General features: G+C 49.9%; 1 protein-coding gene across 3 annotated transcripts; it reads right to left on the reverse strand.

Annotated features, from left to right (window-relative positions):
- Positions 1-263: 263 nt before the first annotated feature.
- Positions 264-16643, reverse strand: SPRY2 (sprouty RTK signaling antagonist 2). 3 transcript variants are annotated; one of them, XM_073580444.1, is made up of 3 exons: positions 16368-16643; positions 7025-7311; positions 264-2006 (listed from the first exon to the last, which is right to left on the reverse strand). In XM_073580444.1, the coding sequence occupies exon 3, from the start codon at positions 1953-1955 to the stop codon at positions 1005-1007; it is 951 nt and encodes a 316-aa protein (XP_073436545.1). In that variant the 5' UTR covers positions 1956-2006; positions 7025-7311; positions 16368-16643; the 3' UTR covers positions 264-1004. The 3 variants fall into 3 exon arrangements, with proteins under 3 accessions (XP_073436545.1, XP_073436544.1, XP_073436546.1); XM_073580443.1 differs by lacking the exon at positions 7025-7311; XM_073580445.1 differs by lacking the exons at positions 7025-7311; positions 16368-16643 and adding an exon at positions 5111-5250.
- Between the last annotated feature and the right edge of the window lie 1466 nt (positions 16644-18109).

Raw genomic sequence — 18109 nt, forward strand, 5'->3', positions numbered from 1 at the left:
GCAGTACCCTATTGGCTGCAACGCGACCCCATGGACCTACACTGTGCTGCGATATAGCAGGGCTCTTATAGCAATCACTGACCGCAGGATTTGGGCCATGACTAAAGCCGCCATCTAGCCCCACCCTAAATGACGCAACCTCTATAACTGCAAATTACTTTTTACGCCATGCGCATGTACATAAGCAGAACTCAATCACACACTTTCATCACGCCATACCACTGCTTACTCCTAAAAAAAGAAGAGAAGCCACACTTGCCAAGTTTAATTTCAAACGTTAATATATTTTCTATTTTATAGTGAACATATGCATCAGTTACCCCCATCTGCAAAAACTGACATAAAAAAAAGGGGAAACATTTGTAAGATGCCTCTTAAAATAAATATTTCTCTTTATAAAATAATAAAACTTCAAATAAATATACTTTACACTAAACAATATGTTGAAAAATTAGAAAATAAAGGCTGACTAACTGTACAATATACAGAAAGTCCAAGAGTAGAAATATTAATTTTCAATAAGTTGAAGTACAATCTAACCGTGCGGATAGATTCACATTCCTCTGAATGTATATTAGTACATTTCGTGATTGCGCCAGTACAGTGGCGCCAAATTCACAGTTGCAAATATTAATTCTTTTATGTACAAAAATATAGCACATTAACTCTGGCAGAAAAAAAAGACGGAAAAAGTAATTTGCCGATTTACAAATTTTGCAAGTATTCGTCACAAAACGATGCAAGTTTACGTAGGAGTGTCTGTGGTGCTTTAGCTTATATTTTATGTGGCACAGAACACTGGGTCCTAATTGCAGCTTGATTAAAGGTTCTCTAACAAGCCTATTAGTTAAGATGGCACTTAGGGGAAGAAAAAAATACACCGCAAACAGAATAAAAAAAATTCCATCTGTTTTCTACCAACTGTACCAAATTAGTTTATATGATTGCATAAGTGTGTTAAAAGTAAGTCCAATTACTTTAGCTTTCGTTGAAGTCAACCGGTGCTATGTTGGCTTCCCCAAACTTCTGGGCTGTAACTGTGGAGCTTTACAACATACTGTATTTGACCTTTTACACCGGCACCCTGGCCTCTTTGCCCGGTCATAGCAGCCTTGGCATAACTTAAGGCAACCCTTGGCTGGAAGGTAACACCATAAACAAGGCAAAAACACTGACATAACACCAATGGCAGACCAGCGAGTGCAACAATGTGACTGGCTACAAGAGCAGGGGTTGTCGGCGCAATTGTCCTCGTCGTCGTTTGAGCAGTGATAGAATAGGCACTTCACACAGCAAACACAAGTTCCATAGTCGATCACCTCCTGGGCTGAGCAAAGGCACTGCTTGTCACATATCCAGCAGGAGGGAAGAGTTCTTGGATAAGTGCATTCTTGGCACTTACATTTCCCGCAGCTCTCACACCTGTACGCATGTAAGCCCAAGTCCTCTTTACTGGAAGGCTTTAACTCCCCTGGTTTCAGCTCACCTTTGGGTTGTACGCAAATTATCCTGTCAGCACCCAGCCCCGAAGATGAATAAGAAGGATCTAAAAGTCTCTGCTCTGATGAGCTGCTACTTGTGCTTGTTCTCGTACTACTTCGTGATCCCGTGCTCCCTGTACTAATGGACCGAGACAACGCTGCCCGTGATGAGGGATGCATTGGTGGAAGAGGGCTCCGGCTAAATTGCCTCTGGTCAGTTACCACATGTATTCTTTCATTTTTGTGCTGGAGAGTTTGACGGGGAGCAGGTTTAACCCAAGGTCGGGGAGCCACGGTAGGCCCTTCGGTATACTCATTAGTGTTCCTTATGGCTCTTATCTGTTCCAATGACAAAACATGAACTTGCTGCGTTAAAATATCCCTTGGGTCAAGATCGCCATGTGGTCTCCCGCTGTCACGCCGAGTCTGGATTAAAGGCTGGGATCCACTGCCATTTTGGACTCTGGCCTCCATCAGTACTCTGAAGAGTTTTCACTCCAGTAGGCCGAGAACACATCTGAAATCCTGCAAGAGAAATAAAAAAATTACTATGTTTGCCACAAAAAGGGCAGTCTTAAAGAAAAACAAGGAAAAAAGGAAATGAAAATTACATCCTACACAACACAAAAAGCAGCCAGAGATAGTTGGGACAAAGCTGTCAATGACACGAGCTTATTATAATCAGAAAGTAAGCGTAGGGCATACTAGGAAAACATGTCTCGGCCCAATGTGAAGCAGCGTGCCCAGACACTGCGCGGAAAAAAACATTCCACCAAGTTCAGGCTGGACAATGAGTTGTAAGCTAATCTTCTCATCTACAATTTCCTCTGCTGTACTTCTAAGAAAAGCAAGCCACACATTCTATGTCTAGCATTTCCTTTAAAATGCCACAGGCAGCAACACAAGAAGAAAGCCATTAGCCATATCTCGACCAAACCAGAAGAATTCTCCAAAAATAAGAGGGAAACCACTCTAATGCTATATCTGGGGCAGCAATCCAAAGGTAGTAGTAGCAGAGCCAATACTGTCATTTGCAGTATCTAATGGCTATGCAGCATTTCTGCCAGCAGACACCACATTAAGGCATCACTAGGAAATGCAGCTTTTCTCTCTCTGTATATACGTACGTTGATCACAGGACACATGTAATGGAACAGTGGCTTATTACTTCCTCTCATTGTGAACGTGTCACAACAGGTGGAGGGAAATCAGGTTCCTCTCACTGCAGTAAAAGCTATTCAAGTCACAGGAAACCAGCTGCCATTATGAGACAGTGTTCTCTATCCTCCGGTCACTACAATGTGAATGACAATGCTATTCGCATAACAAACACTACCTGCACTTTACAGCCCCCTCTGTAAAGCCTGATGGCTTTAATACATTTGCCAAAAGAGCTGTTAACTAAACTCCATGAGGATGGGCCGAATAATGCACATTATTCATGGAATTTACTGCGTGTTTCGGAAACAGGATGCCGATCACCCTTACAGCATTTCTGGACCAGGAGCCCTTTTAATTGCAGAGATCTATAGAATTAACTCCGCAGCCTCCTCACAAACAGCACATTCTCTGTTCACTTTCTTGACAATGAGGGGATGGAGATCATTGCTGCGCAAACACTATCCGGGGCCGATCTGAAACGAAAGGTGAACAGATAATGGCCACGGTTACATTACCAACCTACCTTGATCCGACCATTAATGAAAAAAATATATATCTTTCGCCCAAGGAGTGCGGTGTTACATCAACGTACCATAACATGCTGCAAGACCGGACGCTTAGAAACAGCCCCATCTACCTGATGAACAACCTACAGCCGCAGGCAGATCTCGCACACCAGTTTTTTGGACGTGTGTTCCATATTCATTCTTTTTACAGATTGCTTGTTCCAGATCAATGATTTTTTTTTTGTCCTAAAAAATTCAATAAACTTAAAAAAAGGTTCTACTTTGATCCATGGTGTAGATCAAACTCACCGATGCAAGTCCATGGCCCGGTGAAAAAAGAAACACGGATTTTGTTTGTCTGTGGTGCGTATTTTACGGATTAAGGAGTAGAATGAGCCAAGATTCTTTTTCCCTTAAAAATGGATGCGACAAAGAATGTAAACACTGACACACAAACCAAAAATGGGTCCAGAAAACTGAAAAAACAAACAAAAAACTGCATGATTAAAAATAAAAGGGATGCGCGAATCTGACCTTAGACAACCTGGCTTTTGGATGAACAACTAATCAGTTGTCTATCTATGATTGCAGAAATGTTAAGAAAAAAAAAAAAAAAGTGACAGATGCAGTAGAAAAGAGAACAAGCACACAATCTTACACCATAAACTTGGGGTGCTGACCAACTACTGGTTAAAAAGCCACTTGACAGATCACAATCTCGCCAGATTTGAAAAATCAGCAATAAAACATGTCCAATAATAAGAGGGACTACAATGCTTGCGCCCTTTGATAACCCTGCAGTGCAAACATCACATTGTGACTTCCCAAGATGTGACAATCTCCTCTCTGCTATGTCTACACCACAAGTATCTCACAAAGGCTTCTGCCCATACGCACCTCATGGGGGAACGCTAAGGCTTCAGAAGCAAGAGTACACGTTACCAAACAGCCCTGATGTAATGGCTTTTCTTTCAACGGAAATGTTTGTTTCAACGAAATCTGAAATTTTCTTTCCATTACTCTATTGGGAACTACCTGGTTTCCCTAAAGTTAGCAGCGCTTCACGCCCAAGTGACACAACTGGACCTCTCAGAATGTCTGACCTGAAGAAGTCATCTCCCCTGCTCCGGATTCCCAATGTAACTAGGGCACAGGAATGGGAAGCCAGGCAATGCTCATCAACGCAATCTACAGACAACATTACTGCTCATTACAGTTACTTTGTGTGGAAAGTTCTTCTTACACTTACGGAAAAAAAATAAATCAAACTCAGATCTTAGGCCTAATAATTCACATCGCTGCAGCCGTCTCAACCCAACGAAACGTCAAATGGTGTAAAGCCTGTCATCACGACGGACGATCTCCATTTATCAAAAGGTCTCTAATAAATTGTACAACGCAGGAACCAAACGCAACAATCCTCCATGCACCATTTATGACTGAGCCTTCCTCGCTGCAGACTAGTCAAGCAAAGCTCTGCTCCAAAACGAATTGAAAAGGAAATTGATACCCGTCTTGACGGGAGCGGATTGGAATCCACTGGCGGAGATCATTTTCTCTTTTCAATATAGGAGTCACTGCTGTGCCATTAACTTGAGAAAAGTACGGATTACGATTACAAAAGCGAAAAAGAACTTAAAAAGTAGAACAACACAATGCAACAAGACCCTTACAGAAGAAGAAACTGATGCTGACCCATAAAGAACTCTTTATAATTTACAGCAACAGTCGCAGTGCAGACATATAAAGAAGGGATACATTTTTTGGATATTTTGTGCACTGCATATGTAGATATAAACTATACATGTACTCACAACTCATGTCCCAGGTAGGAGACATATCACATATTAGTTACTACCCAAAGGAACAAAACTGCACTTTTACATAGAAGGGGCTGTGAGCTCAGGTCTATGGGGTGATGATACAATGGAGCAGGCTCCTTCAGCCACATCCCAAACTTACAGGGAACTTTCTTTCTCCAGGTCCCAGCCTCCATTGCAGTGGCTGCAGCAGAGGAGCAGAGCACTTCCCGAGCACAGGCTGGATGCTGCTTGTGTCCTGGGATCTGCTGGGTGAGATCTAGGGGGTCTCTAGGTTTCCTCTCCCCCCTTCATTAGGAGCAGAGTGTGTGATCAGACTGAGGATTAGAGGAGGGGGAGGAGGAAGGAGTTTACTGTGGGGACAGGCTGAACAGACAGAAATAGCTCTTTAAACTCGACCACAACATTTCCGAAGCTGCTCCACACCATCAGATCCGTCCTTCCCTGCCTTCTAAATAGGGCTCAGAGCAAACCACAAGTGGAAGCTGGGAATCCGGAGCCGCACAACGTAGCTGGGCTTTATAGTGACTGCACAGGCGGCAGACACCAGTGAGCAGCAGCTGCCCAGTGTGCGCACAGGCGGCAGACACCAGAGAGCAGCAGCTGCCCAGTGTGCGCACAGGCGGCAGGCACCAGAGAGCAGCAGCTGCCGTGTGTGAACAGGTGGCAGGCACCAGAGAGCAGCAGCTGCCGTGTGTGCACAGGCGGCAGACACCAGAGAGCAGCAGCTGCCGTGAGTGTGCACAGGCGGCAGACACCAGAGAGCATCAGCTGCCGTGAGTGTGCACAGGCGGCAGACACCAGAGAGCAGCAGCTGCCGTGAGTGTGCACAGGCGGCAGACACCAGAGAGCAGCAGCTGCCGTGAGTGTGCACAGGTTGCAGACACCAGAGAGCAGCAGCTGCCCAGTGTGTGCACAGGCGGCAGACACCAGAGAGCAGCAGCTGCCCAGTGTGTGCACAGGCGGCAGACACCAGAGAGCAGCAGCTGCCCAGTGTGTGCACAGGCGGCAGACACCAGAGAGCAGCAGCTGCCCAGTGTGTGCACAGGCGGCAGACACCAGAGAGCAGCAGCTGCCCAGTGTGTGCACAGGCGGCAGACACCAGAGAGCAGCAGCTGCCCAGTGTGTGCACAGGCGGCAGACACCAGAGAGCAGCAGCTGCCCAGTGTGTGCACAGGCGGCAGACACCAGAGAGCAGCAGCTGCCCAGTGTGTGCACAGGCGGCAGACACCAGAGAGCAGCAGCTGCCCAGTGTGTGCACAGGCGGCAGACACCAGAGAGCAGCAGCTGCCCAGTGTGTGCACAGGCGGCAGACACCAGAGAGCAGCAGCTGCCCAGTGTGTGCACAGGCGGCAGACACCAGAGAGCAGCAGCTGCCCAGTGTGTGCACAGGCGGCAGACACCAGAGAGCAGCAGCTGCCCAGTGTGTGCACAGGCGGCAGGCACCAGAGAGCAGCAGCTGCCGTGTGCGAACAGGCGGCAGGCACCAGAGCGCAGCAGCTGCCCAGTGTGCGCACAGGCGGCAGACACCAGAGAGCAGCAGCTGCCATGAGTGTGCACAGGCTGCAGACACCAGAGAGCAGCAGCTGCCGTGAGTGTGCACAGGCTGCAGACACCAGAGAGCAGCAGCTGCCCTGTGTGCACAGGCGGCAGACACCAGAGAGCAGCAGCTGCCGTGAGTGTGCACAGGTTGCAGACACCAGAGAGCAGCAGCTGCCCTGTGTGTGCACAGGCGGCAGACACCAGAGAGCAGCAGCTGCCCTGTGTGTGCACAGGCGGCAGACACCAGAGAGCAGCAGCTGCCCTGTGTGTGCACAGGCGGCAGACACCAGAGAGCAGCAGCTGCCCTGTGTGCACAGGCGGCAGACACCAGAGAGCAGCAGCTGCCGAGTGAGCGACAACTCACAAGCCCTGAACTTTCCAGCCACGCAGACAGGGGGTCCCCCACTTCCAGGGCCTCTCTGCAGGCAGCACAGGGAGGGGGCTTCACCTCTCAAAGTGACCAAAACAGTGCAACTTCAGCGCCTGCAATAAGCACGAAGACCCCCACACTCACCGCAGCTGCACCACGACCGCCTGTTCTGCACCTCGGAAAAGTTCTGCGAAATAATCCGCTCAAAAGTCGCAGAGTCCGGAAAAATGGCCCCACATAAGGCAAAGTCTGCATAAGTTCCCACAGAAAGTCCGAGTCCGGCAGCAGAGTCCGCACAGAGTGGCCGTCCGGGGTCGGGAGGAGTGAGGGCAGAGATCCGGCACCGCAGTGTGACAGGGCGCCGCCGCCGCCTCAGCGTTGTTGTGCTCTGGGCGAGGAGGAGGTAGGGCAGTAACTGGCGTCATGTGGAACTGAGGAGGAACAGAGCAGTTGTTGTCCCAGAGGATATATCGCATCCGGTGCCTGCTCATTGGCTCCGAGGGGAAACATTCACTCACACTCCCAGCTCTGAGCCGCAGGAGGGAGCTCACGGGGCAATGGCCTCTGCTCCAGAGGGAGGAAACCCGGCTGTGCCTGCCCTAGTGTCACTGCCAGGAAGGACAGTACACACGGTGCGTTATTATGGACAGGAGGGACAGTACACACGGTGCGTTATATTAATACTGACAGGAGGGACAGTACACACGGTGCGTTATATTACTGACAGGAGGGACAGTACACACGGTGCGTTATACTATTACTGACAGGAGGGACAGTACACACGGTGCGTTATATTACTGACAGGAGGGACAGTACACACGGTGCGTTATACTATTACTGACAGGAGGGACAGTACACACGGTGCGTTATACTATTACTGACAGGAGGGACAGTACACACGGTGCGTTATATGGTCACTGACAGGAGGGACTGTACACGGTGCGTTATATTACTGACAGGAGGGACAGTACACACGGTGCGTTATATGGTCACTGACAGGAGGGACAGTACACACGGTGCGTTATATTACTGACAGGAGGGACAGTACACACAGTGCGTTATATGGTCACTGACAGGAGGGACTGTACACGGTGCGTTATATTACTGACAGGAGGGACTGTACACACGGTGCGTTATACTATTACTGACAGGAGGGACAGTACACACGGTGCGTTATATGGTCACTGACAGGAGGGACTGTACACGGTGCGTTATATTACTGACAGGAGGGACAGTACACACGGTGCGTTATATGGTCACTGACAGGAGGGACAGTACACACGGTGCGTTATATTACTGACAGGAGGGACAGTACACACGGTGCGTTATATGGTCACTGACAGGAGGGACTGTACACGGTGCGTTATATTACTGACAGGAGGGACAGTACACACAGTGCGTTATATGGTCACTGACAGGAGGGACAGTACACACGGTGCGTTATATTACTGACAGGAGGGACAGTACACACGGTGCGTTATATGGTCACTGACAGGAGGGACAGTACACACGGTGCGTTATATTACTGACAGGAGGGACAGTACACACGGTGCGTTATATGGTCACTGACAGGAGGGACAGTACACACGGTGCGTTATATTACTGACAGGAGGGACAGTACACACGGTGCGTTATATGGTCACTGACAGGAGGGACTGTACACGGTGCGTTATATTACTGACAGGAGGGACAGTACACACAGTGCGTTATATGGTCACTGACAGGAGGGACAGTACACACGGTGCGTTATATTACTGACAGGAGGGACAGTACACACGGTGCGTTATATGGTCACTGACAGGAGGGACAGTACACACGGTGCGTTATATTACTGACAGGAGGGACAGTACACACAGTGCGTTATATTACTGACAGGAGGGACAGTACACACAGTGCGTTATATGGTCACTGACAGGAGGGACAGTACACACGGTGCGTTATATGGTCACTGACAGGAGGGACAGTACACACGGTGCGTTATATGGTCACTGACAGGAGGGACAGTACACACGGTGCGTTATATGGTCACTGACAGGAGGGACAGTACACACGGTGCGTTATATTGCTGACAGGAGGGACAGTACACACGGTGCGTTATATTATTGCTGACAGGAGGGACAGTACACACAGTGCGTTATATGGTCACTGACAGGAGGGACAGTACACATGGTGCGTTATATTACTGACAGGAGGGACAGTACACATGGTGCGTTATATTACTGACAGGAGGGACAGTACACATGGTGCGTTATATTACTGACAGGAGGGACAGTACACACTACATTATACTATTGCTGACAGGAGGGACAGTACACACTGTACGTTATACTATTGCTGACAGGAGGGACAGTACACACGGTGCGTTATATTACTGACAGGAGGGACTGTACACACTGTACGTTATATTATTGCTGACAGGAGGGACAGTACACACTGTACGTTATACTATTGCTGACAGGAGGGACTGTACACATGGTGCGTTATAAGGTCACTGTCAGTAGGGACAGTACACATGGTGCGTTATATTACTGACAGGAGGGACAGTACACACGGTACGTTATACTATTACTGACAGGAGGGACAGTACACACGGTACGTTATACTATTACTGACAGGAGGGACAGTACACACTGTACGTTATACTTTTGCTGACAGGAGGGACTGTACACATGGTGCGTTATATTACTGACAGGAGGGACAGTACACACGGTACGTTATACTATTACTGACAGGAGGGACAGTACACACGGTACGTTATACTATTACTGACAGGAGGGACAGTACACACGGTACGTTATACTATTACTGACAGGAGGGACAGTACACACGGTACGTTATACTATTGCTGACAGGAGGGACTGTACACATGGTGCGTTATATTACTGACAGGAGGGACAGTACACACGGTACGTTATACTATTACTGACAGGAGGGACAGTACACACGGTACGTTATACTATTACTGACAGGAGGGACAGTACACACTGTACGTTATACTATTGCTGACAGGAGGGACTGTACACATGGTGCGTTATAAGGTCACTGTCAGTAGGGACAGTACACATGGTGCGTTATATGGCCCTCACTGAAACCTAGATTCGGGATTCTGACACTCTCTCCTGCTGCCATTTCCTATGGTGGCTTACAATTCTCCCATTCCTCGAGACACACAAACAGACCTGGTGGTGGAATCGGCATACTCCTGTCCCCACAATGCACCTTCCAGGTCATCCCCGCAGTTCCATCACTCTCATTCCCTTCTTTTGAGGTCCACACCATCAGGCTCTTCCATCCCCTCTCCCTCAGAGTAGCACTCATACACCGGCCCCCAGGCTCACCCACCCATTTCCTTGACCACTTCTCTGCCTTCCTGCCGCACTACATGGCCTCAGAACTCCCAACCCTAAGGCCAGGGTCACACTGCGTTATGGCAGTCCGTTAGACTGACTGCGTTACACAGCGGCATAACGCGGTGTAACGCAGTCCGTTAACGCTGCTATTGACCCCTATTGTCGGGTGCATCGCGACGCATGCCATAAAGCGGCATGCGTTCGCGATGTGCTGTCATTTAGTGACGGAGCCTCGGACGCGGGCTGCGCTAGTGGGTATAGCATAACACGATCGCGTTATGCTACACCGTTTAACCAGCCCGTCAACGCTATTCGTTGAACGGGCTGGTTAAACACAATGTGAACCTAGCCTTATCCTAGGAGAATTCAACATCCCCATTAACAGCCCCACTTCCACATCTGCATCCCAGCTTCTATCACTAACCACTTCTCTTGGCCTCTTACAGCTCTCAACCTCCGAGACACACAAAGACAGTAGCACCTTGACCTGATCTTTGTCCGCCTCTGTTCAATCTCCTACCTAGATAACTCACCGCTTCCCCTCTCTGACCACAACATTCTCTCCTTCACGCTCACAAATCCTCACCCACCCCATCACACTCCTACCTATGACAGTCAAAAATCTACAAGCCAATAACCCTCAGACACTTTCAGACTCCCTACACTCATCATTGTTCCCAATCTCCTCTTTTTCCTGTCCTGATCTGGCTGTACACCACTTCAATGACACTCTTAGAAGCACCCTTGACCAAGTAGCTCCCTTTACCTGCAAAACCTCCAAGCACAGAGTAAAACAGCCCTGGCTCATATCGCAAACTCAACTTCTCCAGCAATGCTCTAGGAGTGCAAACGCTTATGGAGGAAAACCCGCACACCAGAAGACTTCATCCATTTGTTCATGTTAAGAACCTATAATTCTGTCCTTCACCTCGCCAAACAGACCTATTTCACAACCCTGATCTCCTCACTATCCAACAACCCCAAGAAACTTTTTGACACCTTTCACTCCCTCCTCAGGCCGAAAGCACAAGCCCCTATCACAGACATTTGTGCTGATGACCTGGCCTCCTACTTTATAGAGAAAATAGATCATATCCGTCAGGAAAAACGCTCCCAGCCACAAAGTGCAGTGACTCCCATCACTACCTGCATTTCCCCTAGCTCACTCTCCACATTTGATCCCATCACAGAAGTCTCCAGGCTCCTCTCTTCTTCTCGTCCGACTACATGCACTACTGACCCCATTCCCTCACATCTCCTCCAGTCGTCACGACTTACCTAACTACAATCTTTAATCTCTCCCTGGGCATTTTCCCCTCCTCCTTCAAACACTATCATTACTCCATTATTAAAGAAACCTGCCCTTGACCCATCCTGCACAAACAACTACAGACCAGTCTCCAATCTCCCCTTCATCTCTAAACTCTTGGAGCGTCTGGATTACTCCGGCCTTATTTATTACCTCTCCACTCATTCCCTCCTAGACCCATCACACTCCAGTTTCTGCCCCAACATTCGACAGAAACCGCACTCAAAGTGACAACGACCTTCTGACAGCAAAATGTAACTGTGACCACTCTCTGCTCATTCTTCTCGACCTTTCTACAGCTTTTGACACTGTTGACCACCGTCTCCTACTCTCTAGGCATTAAAGACACTGCCCTCTCCTGGTTCTCTTCCCATCTTTCTGACCGCTCCTTCAGTGTTTTGTTCGCTGGCTCCATGTCATCTCCTCTTCCTCTCGCTGTCGGGGTACCTCATGGCTCAGTCCTAGGCCCCCTTCTCTCTCTACATCGCCCCAATTGGACAGACGATTACCAGATTTGGCTTTCAGTACAATCTTTATGCTGATGACACACAACTATACACGCCATCCCCTGACCTTACCCCCGCTGTATTACAGAACACCAGTGACTGTCTGTCCGGAGTCTCCAACATCATGTCCACTATCTGAAACTCAACCTATCCAAAACTGAACCACTTCTACTCCCGCCATCTACCAACCTAACTAAATCTGACATTTCCCTCTCTGTGGGTGGCACAATAATAACACCCCGGCAGCAGGCGCGCTGTCTGGGCGTTGCCACCAACCTCTCCTTCACATCCCATATACAATCTCTTGCCCGCTCTTGCTGCTTACACCTAAAGAACATCTCTAGAATCCACTCTTTTCTCACCATGGAAACAAAAATCCTCACCGTCGCCCTGATCCACTCCCGCCTGGACTACTGTAATGCTCTATTAGTTGGCCTTCCCCTCACTCGACTTTCCCCTATACAGTCCATCCTTAATGCAGCAGCCAGGGTCGTCCATCTGGGTGATCGGTACTCAGACGTGTCCACTCTTCGACAGTCATTACACTGGATGCCCATTCACTACATGATCAAATTCAAAGTACTTGTTCTCACCCAAAAAGCTCTCCACAGTGCAGCACCCCCCTACATCTCCTCCCTCATTTCTGTCTATCAGGCTAACCGACCGCTGCGCTCTGAAAACAACTTTTGACTAACCTCTGCATTAATCCGCACCTCCCACTCCCGACTGCAAGACTTCTCCTGCGCTGCGCCAATTTTCTGGAATGCTCTACCCCAAAAAAATAGGACTATCCACAACTTGCACAGTTTTAGGCACTCCCTCAAAACACATTTGTTCAGGGCGGCCTATCACGTTCACTAATCAAAATCATTTTATGTGTAAGTGTGCATTTGTAGCCAATTCACTATATCTATCCCCCACTCCCTCAAGATGGCTGGACCATCACTGTAAATACACACCTGTACTTTGTATCTCCCCACCTCATTGTAGATTGTAAGCTCTCATGAGCAGGGTCATCTTATTTTGCTTTAATCACTGTATTATTGTTAAAGTTGTTATTTTTGACTTGTGTTGGAAACTTAAATTGTAAAGCGCTAATATGTTGGCACTATATAAAGATTATTATTATTATCACTGACAGGAGGGACAGTACACACGGGGTGCGTTATTAGTGACAGGAGGGACAGTACACACAGTGCGTGATATTATTTCTGACAGGAGGGACAGTACACACGGTGCGTGATATTATTTCTGACAGGAGGGACAGTACACACGGTGCGTGATATTATTACTGACAGGAGGGACAGTACACACGGTGCGTGATATTATTACTGACAGGAGGGACAGTACACACTGTGCGTGATATTATTACTGACAGGAGGGACAGTACACACGGTGCGTGATATTATTACTGACAGGAGGGACAGTACACACGGTGCGTGATATTATTACTGACAGGAGGGACAGTACACACGGTGCGTGATATTATTACTGACAGGAGGGACAGTACACACGGTGCGTGATATTATTACTGACAGGAGGGACAGTACACACTGTGCGTGATATTATTACTGACAGGAGGGACAGTTCACACTGTGCGTGATATTATTACTGACAGGAGGGACAGTACACACGGGGTGCGTTATTAGACAGGACACATGGTGCGTGATATTATTACTGACAGGAGGGACAGTACACACGGTGCGTGATATTATTGCTGACAGGAGGGACAGTACACACAGGGTGCGTTATTACTGACAGGACACACGGTGCGTTATATTGTCACTGACAGGAGGGACAGTACACACGGTGCGTTATACTATTACTGACAGGAGGGACAGTACACACGGGGTGCGTTATTACTGACAGGACACATGGTGCGTGATATTACTGACAGGAGGGACAGTACACACGGTGCGTTATATTGTCACTGACAGGAGGGACAGTACACACGGTGCGTTATATTGTCACTGACAGGAGGGACAGTACACACGGTGCGTGATATTATTACTGACAGGAGGGACAGTACACACAGGGTGCGTTACTTACAGGACACATGGTGCGTGATATTACTGACAGGAGGGACAGTACACATGGTGCGTTATATTATTACTGACAGGAGACACGGTGCGTTATATTATTACTGACAGGAGGGACAGTACACACGGTGCGTTATATTGTCACTGACAGGAGGGACAGTACACATGGTGCGTTATTACTGACAGGACACATGGTGCGTTATATTATTACTGACAGGAGGGACAGTACACACGGTGCGTTATATTGTCACTGACAGGAGGGACAGTACACACGGTGCGTTATATTGTCACTGACAGGAGGGACAGTACACATGGTGCGTTATTACTGACAGGACACATGGTGCGTTATATTATTACTGACAGGAGGGACAGTACACACGGTGCGTTATATTACTGACAGGAGGGACAGTACACACGGTGCGTTATATTGTCACTGACAGGAGGGACAGTACACACGGTGCGTTATATTGTCACTGACAGGAGGGACAGTACACATGGTGCATTGTCACTGACAGGACACATGGTGCGTTATATTATTACTGACAGGAGGGACAGTACACACGGTGCGTTATATTATTACTGACAGGAGGGACAGTACACACGGTGCGTTATATTGTCACTGACAGGAGGGACAGTACACACGGTGCGTTATATTGTCACTGACAGGAGGGACAGTACACATGGTGCATTGTCACTGACAGGACACATGGTGCGTTATATTATTACTGACAGGAGGGACAGTACACACGGTGCGTTATATTATTACTGACAGGAGGGACAGTACACACGGTGCGTTATATTGTCACTGACAGGAGGGACAGTACACACGGTGCGTTATATTGTCACTGACAGGAGGGACAGTATACATGGTGCGTTATTATGGACAGGAGGGACAGTACACACGGTGCGTTATTATGGACAGGAGGGACAGTACACACGGTGCGTTATATTATTACTGACAGGAGGGACAGTACACACGGTGCGTTATATTGTCACTGACAGGAGGGACAGTACACACGGTGCGTTATATTGTCACTGACAGGAGGGACAGTACACATGGTGCGCTATTACTGACAGGACACATGGTGCGTTATATTATTACTGACAGGAGGGACAGTACACACGGTGCGTTATATTATTACTGACAGGAGGGACAGTACACACGGTGCGTTATATTGTCACTGACAGGAGGGACAGTACACATGGTGCGTTAATACTGACAGGACACATGGTGCGTTATATTATTACTGACAGGAGGGACAGTACACACGGTGCGTTATATTATTACTGACAGGAGGGACAGTACACACGGTGCGTTATATTGTCACTGACAGGAGGGACAGTACACACGGTGCGTTACGGTATATTGTCACTGACAGGAGGGACAGTACACATGGTGCATTGTCACTGACAGGACACATGGTGCGTTATATTATTACTGACAGGAGGGACAGTACACACGGTGCGTTATTATGGACAGGAGGGACAGTACACACGGTGCGTTATATTATTACTGACAGGAGGGACAGTACACACGGTGCGTTATATTATTACTGACAGGAGGGACAGTACACACGGTGCGTTATATTGTCACTGACAGGAGGGACAGTACACACGGTGCGTTATATTGTCACTGACAGGAGGGACAGTACACATGGTGCATTGTCACTGACAGGACACATGGTGCGTTATATTATTACTGACAGGAGGGACAGTACACACGGTGCGTTATATTATTACTGACAGGAGGGACAGTACACACGGTGCGTTATATTGTCACTGACAGGAGGGACAGTACACACGGTGCGTTATATTGTCACTGACAGGAGGGACAGTATACATGGTGCGTTAATACTGACAGGACACATGGTGCGTTATATTATTACTGACAGGAGGGACAGTACACACGGTGCGTTATATTGTCACTGACAGGAGGGACAGTACACATGGTGCGTTATTACTGACAGGGCACATGGTGCGTTATATTATTACTGACAGGAGGGACACTACTTCACATGCATTATTATTAGTACTAGACCATCAGCTCTGCCAGGAGGAACAGTCCAAGTACATTACATATTGTTATTGGGCATAAATAGGTCCGTGCTGACTGTAGGAGATGAAGGGTTACTGTCAGACGTGGCTACTATAGTGGTGTGGGTGTGATGGTGAGTTGCATGAGAGCTGCCCATGCTGTCTAGTGCACGGGGTGTTACAATGCAGTGCTTGCCCACTGCCCAGATGAAGTTGCTGCAGAGTAGGGAGCGGGCACAGGGGTCTTACCAGGGCCCTCCGGGGCGCTGCTGCTCTGTTCTCCTCTGATTCATTGGTGGCAGCGGTTCGGTACCTGGGACAGGTGGGACGTCACTTTACGTCCTTGTTCTTCACTCAGCGGCAGCAGCAGCTGCTTCTGCTCTGGGGCACTGAGTGAGCAATGATTGTGTTTCTCCGCTCAGACATCGGTTAGCGAGGACTTGCTCAGCCACCACAATAGAGTGCAGAGAGCGTGTGCTGCTGATTTGGGAGCTGCCCTGCCCCCACTGTAGGGAGCGCGGGAAGGAATTCATTAGTGCCTGAATGCAGGGCGCAGAGTGAAAGTGTTTTATAATGTGAGCACAGGTGTGTTGTGAGGCCGTCTGCTGCTCCCACTGGCCATAGTGACCCGGGCACTGCTCCCACTGGCCGTAGTGACCCGGGCACTGCTCCCACTGGCCGTAGTGACCCGGGCACTGCTCCCACTGGCCGTAGTGACCCGGGCAGTGCTCCCACTGGCCGTAGTGACCCGGGCAGTGCTCCCACTGGCCGTAGTGACCCGGGCACTGCTCCCACTGGCCGTAGTGACCCGGGCACTGCTCCCACTGGCCGTAGTGACCCGGGCACTGCTCCCACTGGCCGTAGTGACCCGGGCACTGCTCCCACTGGCCGTAGTGACCCGGGCACTGCTCCCACTGGCCGTAGTGACCCGGGCACTGCTCCCACTGGCCGTAGTGACCCGGGCACTGCTCCCACTGGCCGTAGTGACCCGGGCACTGCTCCCACTGGCCGTAGTGACCAGGGCACTGCTCCCACTGGCCGTAGTGACCCGGGCAGTGCTCCCACTGGCCGTAGTGACCCGGGCAGTGCTCCCACTGGCCGTAGTGACCCGGGCAGTGCTCCCACTGGCCGTAGTGACCCGGGCAGTGCTCCCACTGGCCGTAGTGACCCGGGCAGTGCTCCCACTGGCCGTAGTGACCCGGGCACTGCTCCCACTGGCCGTAGTGACCCGGGCACTGCTCCCACTGGCCGTAGTGACCCGGGCACTGCTCCCACTGGCCGTAGTGACCCGGGCACTGCTCCCACTGGCCGTAGTGACCCGGGCACTGCTCCCACTGGCCGTAGTGACCCGGGCACTGCTCCCACTGGCCGTAGTGACCCGGGCACTGCTCCCACTGGCCGTAGTGACCCGGGCACTGCTCCCACTGGCCGTAGTGACCCGGGCACTGCTCCCACTGGCCGTAGTGACCCGGGCACTGCTCCCACTGGCCGTAGTGACCCGGGCACTGCTCCCACTGGCCGTAGTGACCAGGGCACTGCTCCCACTGGCCGTAGTGACCCGGGCACTGCTCCCACTGGCCGTAGTGACCCGGGCACTGCTCCCACTGGCCGTAGTGACCCGGGCACTGCTCCCACTGGCCGTAGTGACCCGGGCACTGCTCCCACTGGCCGTAGTGACCCGGGCACTGCTCCCACTGGCCGTAGTGACCCGGGCACTGCTCCCACTGGCCGTAGTGACCCGGGCACTGCTCCCACTGGCCGTAGTGACCAGGGTACTGCTCCCACTGGCCGTAGTGACCCGGGTACTGCTCCCACTGGCCGTAGTGACTCGGGCACTGCTCCCACTGGCCATAGTGACTCAGGCACTGCTCCCACTGGCCATAGTGACTCGGGCACTGCTCCCACTGGCCATAGTGACCCGGGCACTGCTCCCACTGGCCTTAGTGACCCGTGCACTGCTCCCACTGGCCATAGTGACCCGGGTACTGCTC

The sequence above is a fragment of the Dendrobates tinctorius genome, unplaced genomic scaffold, assembly GCF_039654945.1.
Source record: "Dendrobates tinctorius isolate UK_male_01 unplaced genomic scaffold, ASM3965494v1 ptg000064l, whole genome shotgun sequence".
NCBI classification, from domain to species: domain Eukaryota; kingdom Metazoa; phylum Chordata; class Amphibia; order Anura; family Dendrobatidae; genus Dendrobates; species Dendrobates tinctorius.

Bases quoted from the DNA above. Each gene is read 5' to 3' on its own strand.
- SPRY2 (XM_073580443.1), bottom strand. From the start codon at position 1,955: ATGGAGGCCAGAGTCCAAAATGGCAGTGGATCCCAGCCTTTAATCCAG.